We start from the raw sequence: 12,680 nt of genomic DNA, 5'->3' as shown, positions 1-12,680 counted from the left end.
TCAACCACAACGCCAGCCAGCGGCACGATTCATCTATATGAATTTAGTCATACAGACTATGCCCACACGCGCGAAGAAATAAAGGTATATCATCACGTGGCTACGATACCTCGCATTCAGTTTCACCGCGCTCACGACGTACCGCTCAGAGCCATGAAACAAACGCCCCTGATGGCATTTGCGGCGAGCAATGTTACTATTTACGTGCGTGTGGAGACACTGTTTTTACCAATTCGTTACTGCAGAAAAATCTTCAGACGTGTAATCTAAGTAGCAGTAACCTGCCCATTTATTTATCTGTAATATTCGAGAGAAGCGAAACGAGCTGCACGAGAGTGCTGCGTGTGCGCCCTTGTCGCCTGCGAGAGTTGAAATTCCCGTGCTGCAGGTGGAACGAAAGAATTTGCCCGAAAGAGGACAAACGCCCACAAACACGCCTGTGGGACATGCGAAGTTCAACTGGTAAAAAGATAGCGCGAGAATCACGCTGACGTCGCTGCACTGTTGAAATGTTGACTGAGTGGCGCCGCTGACGCGTTCGCATGCGGTGTTCCTTTGAATGACGCCGCAAATGCCGCACAGGCGTTTGTGACGCCATGTTAGTTCTTTTAGCCGTTTTTATCAACGCTGCTCTCGCGCGCTCCACACTGTCTTCCTATCATGACCGCCGTAGTGCGAGCTCGGAGAAAACTCGTGTTCCCGAGAAGCTCGGGCCATCATGCATAGCACCCCAGGCCGAAAGGTATGAAGTGGTATGACTCATTTCGGCTATTTCCTTTAAGACTGGTTTGTGCGCTTTGGTATCATGTTCAGCAGTCTGACATGTTTATGTTCAACTTCAGAAATTTGACGCCGAGTTCGCTGCACAACCTGCTATGATAATTTACTCATCAGCCATTTGAGTTCACAGACGTCATTTACACGAAAGCCATTTGAGCGTCATCAAGATGTGTTAAAGTTTCTATACGTACATTACACAAGAAAGAAGTACTTTGAACTGCATTTCTGAGTCTGCGGTATACATCTGAGAAACGTCGAGCGCGAATTATAACAGGGACATGAGGGAGGGAACGGCACTCTTTTTCCCTGGCATAGTTCACGCTCGACGTTTCTAAGATACGTATGTACCAACTAGCTCGTCTTTCTGTCTTGAGTTTGTCCGGTATAGTTGTGCAAGCGCTATCGTACGTATTTTGAATGTATTTATTGCTCTACTTTATGTATTCCTATATTTAGAATGTGTTTATTCCTTTATGTCATAGCGAGAAACGTGTATTGCAGAAAAATGCTGAATATATAAGCATGAAAGATGAGGGGAAAGCAAAAAAGAGGAAGGGAAGGTGCTTGTATAGCACAATATACACTGAACGGCGAGAATGCAAGGTGACACGGGAGCTAGCAAAGGGCAGTACATCTTATATCTTATGACTATAACAACAATGATAAAGGCATTTCACGAAAATACGATCTGGGTCATTTGTAAACCTGAGTACCTTTGCTCATCAAAATATTTTTCTGAGTCCCAATTCACGTTGTTTGTGAATGTTAGAGCAATGAATGAACTCAGCAAGCTGAGTCAGAACAGAAAGCCAAATACAGCCGCCGTGCTCGCTGAAGTTTTTGTTGGCATAGGCACAGGTTATTCTTCCGAAAACGAGGAAACGCGAAACTTGAGTAACAAACAAATAGACAAACAAAATTCTGAGGATAAAGTACACTTTTCTAGGCACATACGGAATTTTATTTTCACTGCTGTGCAACGGAACATGGCTCGCTCAGTGTAGGCTCTAAGCGCAATCGTGTTCACAATTAGCTCCTTTGTCCCCGCTCGACTGATTCTGTTGCCGATTTCATCAATTCTCTGGAGCCGCGCTCATGAATTTTCCTTTGCTCACTACTTCACTCCTTGCATGAGCGTTTATACACAATGATACTACTGGTTATGTTTCATGTATTCCACTGTGATTAGAAGAGGGGCGAGTTTGGAACCAGAGATGCTATAACATGTGAAGTCTTGAACGACCAGAAATCGAGATGAGAGAACAAATACGTATGTGGAACTTTCGGAGGCAAAACGGTCTGTGTAACTATGTGCAGAAACTTAGGAGAACAAAAATTAGCGCAGCTTGAACTAAGTCACACAAGTCTGGGTCACAGGAGAGCTGGTGGGCACGTTTCAGCTTCTATTGTTAACCATCTGTACATAATGCTTGGGTGATCATTGAGCGCGTGCCGGTTCTTGATTATGACAATATTCTGTCTACAACACACGGAAAACTTCAACCATAACAGCTCTGCTGCAAAACGACAAGACAAAACGTAGGTGCAAGCCACCGAGCTCATGCCCGATCCTGGCCAACCTCCTGCATTGAGTATGAGCCACCAATACCGAATAGAAGGGTGAGAAGAAGTTCCCGCATCTTTCATCATTCTGTTTAGGTCATTAAAGTGATCGCGAGATTTTCTGTACTGATACCATTTACTTTATTACCGTGTGGGTCGCCATTAGCTTTGTTATGCGATTACATGAATATGGTTGACATTCAATGTCTGTAAAAGTTCCAATGTAATCTGCTTGAGTGCCCCAGATAGGCGATGAACTTTCATAATTTCTTTGGTCTGAAAATAAGTCTCTTTTTCAAGCTCCATCTAAATGACATTTTTGTTGCAGGATGAATCTAAAGTCATTACATCGAAGAACAGCACACATTTCGATGTCAATGTTTCCTCCTTAGAACATGTAGCTAAAATATATTTCCCTTCTTGCAATACCCCAGCTGGGGCCTTTGAGGTATTCAAAATAAATAAATAAATAAATAAATAAATAAATAAATAAATAAATAAATAAATAAATAAATAAATAATATAGGAAATAGGAAATAGTCTACAACTTAAACTGCGAACTTTGCGATGTGGATGTTGTGATCAGTTGGTGCCGCAAATCAATGTAACTTGCTGTTGTTATGCTGATATATGACATGATGCTATAGAATGGTGGACACGTAACGAAATTGAAACAGCTGCCGGGCCAAAACAGTATTTATCGGTAACCACATTCCTGATGGGCCCACAGTGGAGCGCAGACACTACGTTGACCGTTATCAAGAGTACTAGATGAAAAAAAAAACTTCTCTGTAACGAGCACAGTAACACGTTGAATCACCGGGATGCTCCGCTGAGCTCCAACCGTTGTTTGCATAACCTTGGTCTGTCATTATCAACTGCAATCGCCAACAAATATTAAATGTGAAGCATTTGTTAGCGAACCCAAGACACTGAGCGTTTCTATCTCCGTATGTAGCAAGGGCTAACTTGTGTACACTGTCATTACTTCTGTGTTTTATGACGGGGCTTTTTCTTAGCGGATGTTGTACTCAAACCAGGTATGCTTTACATAATCAGCACTTATATAGAAAGGAATGCGTCTAATGGGAGAAACATGGCTGTCTAAGTACTGTCTTGAATATTGCAATGCAATACCTTAATTGATGTTGTTTTCCACTGCTTAGAACATGTAGCTAAAAATATATTTTCCTTCTTGCAACGCTACTTCGCGCTTACCAGTCATTACATCAAAGAACAGCACACATTTCGATGTCAATGTTCCCACCATTTCTTCGAAATTGCGCCATGTGGTATTTGATATTATTTCCTGCCATGTTTGCAATGGACTTATTGCGCTTCGACGTCTTACTTGCTTTTATTTTCTGGCGTTGTTACATTCAGTGTTCTGTGCTGAAGCTCAGAGTAAAACACGCCCCGTATAAAATGTAGCCATGTCTGAAACGAGGCTGTAAAACTGTAATTTGTCCAGCTTTCACAGCTTCAAGCAATTTTAAGTCTCCTTTGTGCAGTCTTAGTTAAATGTCACTATCCATACTCGCGTAAGTGTAGAAAGTGCATAGCGGCCTGATATCGTACATCTCCCTCATAAATCGGTCTTCTACGGTAATTTAGTTCGCCATAATCGTGTTCGATCATCCAGCCGACAGCAGATTACTAGCGTTGCTCTCAAGCCGGCACTAAGCTAACTGCGATCACCATCGGCCTTCGCCTGTTTTACGAGCGATTGAAGTCAGCGATATCCGCTTCCGTGCAATATGAATAAGCAATGACACGCATGGCGTGGGATTGGCCGTATCACTGCATTCCTTTAAGCCGATGCGACGAAGCAGAAGCTTCAGATCAGCGTGATCCCTTTCAACTACTCGTGCCAATACAGCACGGTCGCAAGGTATTCGCGGCACACTGTCTCTATTGGTTTATGCGGTAGGTTTTTGGCCCTGAAAGCAGGGGCAGCTATAGATACCTCATGTTTCAAACTTGCTTGACAGCTTACGTATTTATTTATGTACGCGCTACAGTTGCCTGCCACAGAACATCAAGGCAAGTATGTTTGAGCGCTCGAAGCAGTCGGATCTGTCGTGTAACCTCCACACGTGCAGACTGAAAACTTCATCATGAACCCCTCGGAAGTGTGGCTTGGCCAATGTTCGTCCCATTGGGTGAAGCGTTCGGCCGACGACTGTGCATTCTAAAGTAAACATTCTAAAGTAAGCATTCTAAAGGCAACGTTATTGTTATGCGAATTAACTTGGAGCTTGGGAAAATACAGCTTTTAAAATATGGACACGATGGTCGGTACTTATATCACAGTACGATGCAAAGAAAGTAAAAAAAAATAAACCTGAAGTGACAGCAAAAACTTGATGCCCATCTGGAAATGTATTCTAAATGATTTTGAACGAAAATCTTTTGCCTACTTTGTAAACTAACTTTATATCAATAGGCTATTTTGTCGTTTATCTGTGCCCTAATGATGGGTTTTGTTTGATGGAGTCATTTGTCATTTCTTGAAATTATTTAAGTACTGCGAAGCTGAGACTTGAGTCCGTTTAATGCGTGACCAAGAATCAGTCAACTCAGGATGAGACATGTGGGAAACTCGACTGATATTTCATAACTGTCTGGTTCGCCATATTACAACTTGCCTTGGGTGCGACTCTGTGCATAGTGAACAGCTACAAAGCACAATTACACAAGACAAATTTTATTAACCTGAAGAAAAGTACTAATGATACTCGCGCTGCTAGAGTGATCATCTGTTATCGAATTATAGGTACATTAAATTATATCGCTCAAGTGATGACAAATATTGCCAAAACTTAATCGAGAAAGTCAAGCAATGAAAGAGAGGAATTCAAAGCGGTCTAATGATGCCAAGAGTGGCGCAGGGGCATTATATGTAGTTTTTAAGCGAAGTGTAATAATAAGTTTGTTTTTTCATGCAATTACACCCGTTTTAAACTTTCTCTGACGTGTATCGCCATTATAGTACCATTGGTTTCCCGAACAAATGCTGAGACACAGATTTTGGTCTTTCTTCAAAGCAAGCCGCCTCGGTGGTACAGTGGTTACGGTGCTCGGATGCTGACCCTAAAGTCACGGGCTTGATCGCGGTCGCGGTGGTCGCATTTCGATAGAGGCTGAAGGATAGAGGCCCGTATACTGTGCAATTTACGCACTGTGTACCATGCACTGTGTGATTTTTACAGAGCCCTTGACCACGCCGTGCCTCATAATGAAATCACTGCTTTGGCACGTAAAACCTCAGATATCATTATTTCCTCAAAGCTCTTACAAAAAAGAGACACCCATAATTCCTACTCTGCTACTGTGTGGATGGAATACCGTCCTACAGAAATCCATTTTAGTTTGCCAGCATTTGCCGAGATTAGAAAAGACTAATAGAAATATCATATTTTGTAATAGAAAATCATCCACAATATGACGAGATGAAAAGTTCTTGAACACAGAGTGTCACAGGAGGCAACGCTTCGACAAGTGATCTTGTCCTCTTCAAAACAAGCTGCTGCCTTGAAGAACACAAGACCAATTGTCTTGTCCAAGAGCAGCAGACCAGCAGTCTTGGAAGAAGATAAGACGACCAGTGACAGCCCATGTTCAAGAATGTTTCATCCCTTCAACCTTCCATCTTCCCCTGAACTTCTTCGACACTTCGAAAGCGTGTGAGGCATAAGACTTGTGCGATACCCCTCGTATACGTGCCTGAAAGGACAAAAGCTAAAGAGCGATCCTGTCTATCTTTGTTTCTAAATGTACGTCGCCAGTTTGCAGACTCGTGGGTGTCCCTTTCGGCAGTCACAGGAAAAACGTCGTCTACGCTTTAAAGCCTCCGTCTCCTTATTCCCGTCTCGTACGCACCTGCATGCCTTGAGCTCGATAGCGATCGCCAGTGGACCAGTCGAATACCAAAAGGCTGTACGCGGATAACCAATTAATATTTCTTCGCCACGCTAGTCTACTCGAAGGCTCTCAAACCGTCCGCTCTGTTTTTCTTTGTTGCACGTTCGCTAACAGTAGATTGGCCGCAGTGTGCAGTGCAGACAAAAATCCTGAGCGTCCCCTAATTTGAAAGTCTAATGACCGCACGAGCTTCATACCAGTTCCACGCGTCAGGCCGGGATGGCACTCGGAGGAAGGTGGCTTCTCCTCATCATCATCGGAGGGGGAGGAGGAGATGAGGCGCCCCACGATTAGAACATTTCTGTATTGTCAGCGAGCGTGTTATACATCAGATCCACCCCGTAAGAATCACCGCCAAACACCAAGGTCGGTTAATGCGCTCGCGTTGAGCAATACATGGCCGAGAAAGGAATTCGGTCCCGCTCGTTCAAGGCTTCGGCGAGGAAGTGAGCGTCCCTACATATTTTAGAAACAAGAAAAAGCTAAACAATCCCTTCGTTGTCAAACTATCTTCCATGCTCAGTTTCTTTAATTGAGATTGTGTCCAGGTGAAGCCCCTCTCGCGCTCTCTCAATAACTCTCTCCGAGGGAAGTGTCTAGGCTTGCACTGGCCACATTTCTGGCTGTCCACGACATGTTAGCGGGACGACCGGTGAGGTGCGAATGAGACTACGAGTGACTTCGGGGTCTGTTGAGTGAACGGCGGCAATCGGCGGTCGCTCGTTTCCAGGGATATCGACAACGCGCGACTCTCCATAAACGAGGATGCTTCTAAAGGTGGGTTCCCACGGTCTGTCCTTAACGGCGTCGAGATTTTCTGAATACCACAAAGGGAGCATTAAAATAGCGCCTCCACAAGTAGATTCTTGCGGTGTGTGCAGTGTCAGCTGCGATGGTTCAGGGTCACCTCGTGAGGAGAGCAGCAGATGACAATGTAAGTTCAGATTTTTTTTTCTTATGCACAGAATGTTTTGATTTAGGCCGGTTTAGATTACTGATCACTCTTTAAATGGGAAGTTTCTCGAATGTCTTGCCGCGTATTACTGGTTTTGCTCTTCTCGGGTTTGGCTTTAGGAAGCTGCGCCTACTTTTCTGGGAAGTAGCCAGAAACAAATGTACAATAACGAAACGAATGTAGAGTTATAGAAAACCCCACACAAAGAACAAGTAGAGAAATTTAGCCATACCTAACCTCTAGAGTACCTGTAAAATAGGGTAGGAAGCTGATGTGAAAGGTCTCTGCGAAGCTTTCTCTAACTCCAACAGCCCATTAGCTCGCAAAACAGGCGAAATTAAAAACCATTTTTCATATGGTTTAGGAAAAGCATAAGTCATTCATCACCGGATAAAGGCCATAGAATGTATAATATTAGCCGGGCTAGGTAGCGCGCACATTAAAAACATATTTTTGTGCAGCTTGCAGATATTTCTTTACATGCTTTCGATAAACTTTGTCGTATAACAGTTGTTTTAGAAGCTAGCATAAGTAATCCCGAAGATGGCCAAAGTCGCTCGTGTTAAGCTAATGATTGCAGATTTGCAACACCCTGTCGGTCGATCTCACATCAATGCATGGAAAGAACTTTATTTACGTCTTGTATAGAATGTTGCCACCTACCTGGCTAATCCCTTGTCGGGACCCGGATATCAGGCCTCGTAACACTGTCATGGGCGTCCTGGACAGCCAGGACTTGGGGGGATTTGGTCGTGTGACTTGATGACGCCCGCAAACCGTTCCCGGGAAATGTCAGGGCCAAGCGACGCACACTCCCAGAGCGTATGCTCAAGCGTGCATATTTCTTTCTTGCATGCCTTGCAAATAGCATCCATGTCTTTTATGTCAAACCAAGTGATTTTTACTGCGACGCGATATTCAGTCCCTGAATTTGCATACGCAACAGGGTCTTATTTCGTATTTGCGCATATAAAATTTCATTGGTCGAAAAAATATCCCGCGGTGCCTATGTAGATCATTGCATACCTAACAAAGCAATTCTGGCATCGGTGACTGAGGTATTACACATGCTTAAAATATATGCAAAGTGAAAGTGAAGTCGTGTTACGTAAGAAAGAGAAGCCAGCCAATCAGGCGAGATCAATTTTCGCGTAGATACAGACAGAAAATGCTTCGTTTTGTTAGCGTTTTCATGCTGTAATACTAAGCTAAGATCTAGCGCTGATGAAAATACTATGCTATGATCTAGCGCTAATGAACGTTGTATTGCGGTCAAAATACCCTTAAGACAGATCCGCATCCCGGGGGGGGGGGGGTGGAGGTGGGGCTTGGAGGGTTGAGAAGAACACCTGTTCTCATTATTTATTTTCGGTAAAACACCCCCTTCATCAATATATCGGGGGGAGGGGGACATCGAGAGGGGTTTGTTTTACTGAAAATAAATAATGAAAACAGGTGGTTTTCTCAAATTTTCAAGGCCTTTCGCAAGAGTCCTCTCGTTGCCTTTCTGCAGTGCTTATTGCAGGAGTTTTATTAGCGTGTGCTATCGCACTTGAAGCAGTCGGTGGCGGAGAAATATTGTTGGTGCATGCGGAAGCTGTTCTACCCCGACAACTAGCCGTCACACGCTAACAAGAAGGGAAAGGCAAAGAACGTAACTGAACCTACGGTGACTGCCCGATGCCGGTGCGGCCAGTGTTCTTCGCTGGCATCTAGATGCTTTAACTGCGTCGTCGCCGAATCGTTCCCTATCGGCGTTAGTGAGTGTCATGCCGCATTACTTCACTTGACCGCTCACAGACGGCGGCACCATCACCGCGCTCCCATCCCCGCCAACAGAGAGCACCGTGCGAGAGAGATAGTGTGCGAAATACAAGCCTCGTTTGTGGAGTGTCGCGCATCTGCCTCGGTAGCTCTGTCGGTAAAGCGCCGCGTGCTTATCGTAGCTGACCGTGAGGTAATAGGTTCGATTCCCGGCGGCGGAACTTCTTACAGTTTCTTCTTTCGCATTCGTGAGCGTCCATCTTATCAACGTCATATCCGTGACGGAAATATGTCACTGAAGTCTTGGTGGACCCTGGCATAAAACACTTCCGTGTTAAATTCTTGGCTACGGGCCTGCCTTATGACATCCTCCCTGTATACTTAACACAACGTTCTATAAGGTATGCAGAGGCTGTCGGCTGATCGCCATCACAATGAACCTTACGCTACGCGTTGCTAACATCAGCAGAAGCAGTACAGAGAGGTTGACCTGATGCGAACTCAGTGCTGAATCTATTTTTTGTAAGAGATTTTGAGAACATTTTCTGACAGCAGACACATAGCCCATTCAAGCACTTTTTTAATGTGTTTTTTCCACAATCCATAGTAAAAAGACGTTCCCGAAATTTTATCGAAATGTCAGACATAGGTTACCCAATGTGGCCTCGTAATGTAGTTACTACGGCTCCTTGTGTTCTTCCAGGACTTTCGGAAACTTCCCTTGCGCCGTTCATAAAAATAATTTGCATTGGCAAAACAGTTGCCTCACAGACGGCTCCTGATCCTTCCAGTTGGCGATTGCAACTCAGAGTCTTCATTGTACTGAAAACTTCATATTTTTCCTGGATGCTGTAGGCACACCCGTTGCATATATTTTAAACATGTGGCATCAGAGGAGTTCTCACAATTACATTAATCATGGGATACGATTTTTGATCACATGATTCGTTATATCACGAAAACAGGTGAAATAGACTGCTGATATTCGCGCCGTATTTATAACAAACCTGTCGCATGAATATTTTGACTTATAGATGCACAGTGCATGTGAATAATGTACGGTCCAGCTACGAGATTATTCCAAGATTTATGTGTAAACAGTGCGCTACATGGTTTTACGAAACTTCTATGGTATCGCACTACTCTGCTGTGGTTTCGTATGGAGGTACTATTATGGAAAGAGCCAAGACATGTTGAGTTTGCTTATTTGCTTCGAGTCGTATATTAATGTTCTCAATGTGTATATATCAGGACAAGCTACACACAGCTCTTTCATAGCAAAATAGTGAACTCTCAATCCTTCGTTTCCTTTAGACGAATAGGCAGAAATTTTCAAAAGACCATTTAATTCTTTTATTATTTTAGAGAACGGTCGCCGTTTTCTCATAGTGGGATACGTATTAGTCTAAATTGTTTACCTTCTTGCTAACCCTTTGGCCCCTTATTAACTAAACGAAATTAAAGTTCGCTATCAGATTTGCCTCATGCTCTGTCGCGCAAAATGATAGTTGCTACATGTGGACAGTCTGTGTTTACAATATTTCCTAATGAATTCTCCACGTTTGTTAAACTTTTTCTATCAAAAGCCTCTGCGAAATGTTCGTTAGCTTCTGCTTTATTGTTTAGCGTACTGGTTAGTAGGGTATTCTTTTCTTGTTAATATGGTATCTGAAAGATAACATAAACTAGGAGCCCGGTACTACAGATGTTGTAGCTGTGGATTCATACTTAGGACTGTGCAAAGCTTAAAAAAACGCATGTGGAGTGCACTTTTTTCGTCCTTTGTCGTTTTTTGTGAGCACTGCACAGTCCTAAGTATGAATACATACCAACTAGCTCAGTTTTCCTTTCTAAGCTGTAGCTATGGCATGGCTAATAAGCCAGCACACGTTGCTGTGAGGCAAGAGCTCCGTACTGGTATTCGCAGATCGCGAGTAACGCCAGCTTGAGCACGGATAATAAACATTACTTATGAACAAACGCTACCTAATATAAGATACACTTAAATGTCACATCTGACGGATAGTTGCTCGCATTGAATAGTACAATGTTTTTATATGTGGTTTTATTCTGCTCTCCAAGGACTCAAACCTTCCTTACACTGTCAACTACGACCACACGGACGAACATGGCACGCGAATCTACAGGCTGGAGATCACGGACGCCGACAACGTGCGTATGGGCACGTATGGTTACATGGACGCGAAGGGCCTGTACCGCCAGGTTCACTACCTGGCTGATGCCACAGGCTTCCACGTGTTCGTGTGCACCAACGAACCCGGCACCGAGACTTCCTTCCCCGCCGATGCCGTGATCCAAATGCACCACTGGGAGAAGGTAGCACCGGACTCGACTCTCGGGAGGTTGCTCGCCAGGCTGCCGCAAGTCACTTCCCCGACGACTGTTTCTGCTGACGGCAAGGGACAGAAAAAAACGGCACCGCAGCAGGATAAGAAAGAGAAGTCTGGATAGGGTGACAATGCCAAAGTGTAAATTATGTGCCCCAACTGTGAGCTGCGAGCTTGCTATGACGAATGATTTGAGGACATCATTTGTCGAAGCACTTGGTGGGCATTCCTATTCTACTCCGGCTGTGGTAATGCACCTGGTGACGCCCATGAACACTACAACTCTAGTATGCACATGTCTAACTTATAGAAGGATACTAGTAAGGATGTCGTATACATAATTGCGTTTGTGAACATTGTAGCGTGATATACAACTTATCATTTAGTACAAATGCTTGTGATAACGGACAGGTTCGTAAGTTGGTAAGGCGGCGCTAGACAGAGAATATACAAGGAAATAGAAGAAAATACATGCGCTGTGACACATTGCGTGCCTTGTCTTATCGTTCCTTGTGAATTCGTTGTCTAGCGCTTCCGTGTGATAAATATGAACACAAATCTTTGTAGCTTCAACGAGAAGGGGTCAATGCTTTGTGGAATCTTTATTACTTCATGCACTTAGTTGAAGGATACCAGAAAACAAGAAAGCCCTAAAGTCTTCCTTTATAACGACGAAAGGAAAGCGAAACAACTACCTGTATATACAACTGTTTCCTGCAGATTTTTCGGGGAAACTTTGACGGCTGCCCTGCTTTCTCATCCCCCTTATTCACAGAAACGTAATCATGCGCAGAAAATATAATGAAATAAGTAAAAATGACTAGCTGTTAATTTAAAACACAGGGAGTGGCTCGTTTTATGTCATGCAAAGCGCCAAGAGTTTGTATACAATATTTACAGAAATCAATTAGTTCCAGTAGCCAGGGTGCCGTATCTTACAATTCCTGTTGTTCAGGCTAATGAATTTGTGAGCGAAGAAAGCGTCAAATATTTCATTGCTAAGTCAACCATGCAACAGATGTGTGGTCTGAATGCTTTTGTAAGAAACAAACCGAAAATTCGATTGTACAGTGAGTGAGAAAGCACCCTGTATATCGTGAATGTTGTTCCTAATGAGGTTGGGTCTGACATTGTTCCTGTATGCTTGACAGTATATTAATCTCGTTGTCATTCTCTTGTTTTGTAGAGTCACTACTAAGAGATTCTGACTCTGTGGTAATGACTGTCAACGCTAATGTCGTACTAAATCGGTGTACTATGTGTTTCTTAATGCATGTGAAATATTTTATGTATTGTATTGTGATAGCAAAAAAAAGGTTTTGGGTGTTTTTGGCTAAGCAATCCCC

General features: G+C 43.6%; 1 protein-coding gene across 1 annotated transcript; it reads left to right on the top strand.

Annotated features, from left to right (window-relative positions):
* The first annotated feature begins 6,934 nt into the window (after nt 1–6,934).
* On the top strand, nt 6,935–11,516 carry LOC119385147 (adult-specific rigid cuticular protein 15.5). The gene is made up of 3 exons (XM_037652671.2): nt 6,935–7,044; nt 7,130–7,201; nt 11,069–11,516. The coding sequence occupies exons 1-3, from the start codon at nt 7,033–7,035 to the stop codon at nt 11,456–11,458; spliced, it is 474 nt and encodes a 157-aa protein (XP_037508599.1). The 5' UTR covers nt 6,935–7,032; the 3' UTR covers nt 11,459–11,516.
* Nucleotides 11,517–12,680: the final 1,164 nt, after the last annotated feature.

Source organism: Rhipicephalus sanguineus, chromosome 3 (assembly GCF_013339695.2).
Source record: "Rhipicephalus sanguineus isolate Rsan-2018 chromosome 3, BIME_Rsan_1.4, whole genome shotgun sequence".
Classification (NCBI taxonomy): domain Eukaryota; kingdom Metazoa; phylum Arthropoda; class Arachnida; order Ixodida; family Ixodidae; genus Rhipicephalus; species Rhipicephalus sanguineus.
This window is presented reverse-complemented; position numbering and strand designations above follow the sequence as displayed.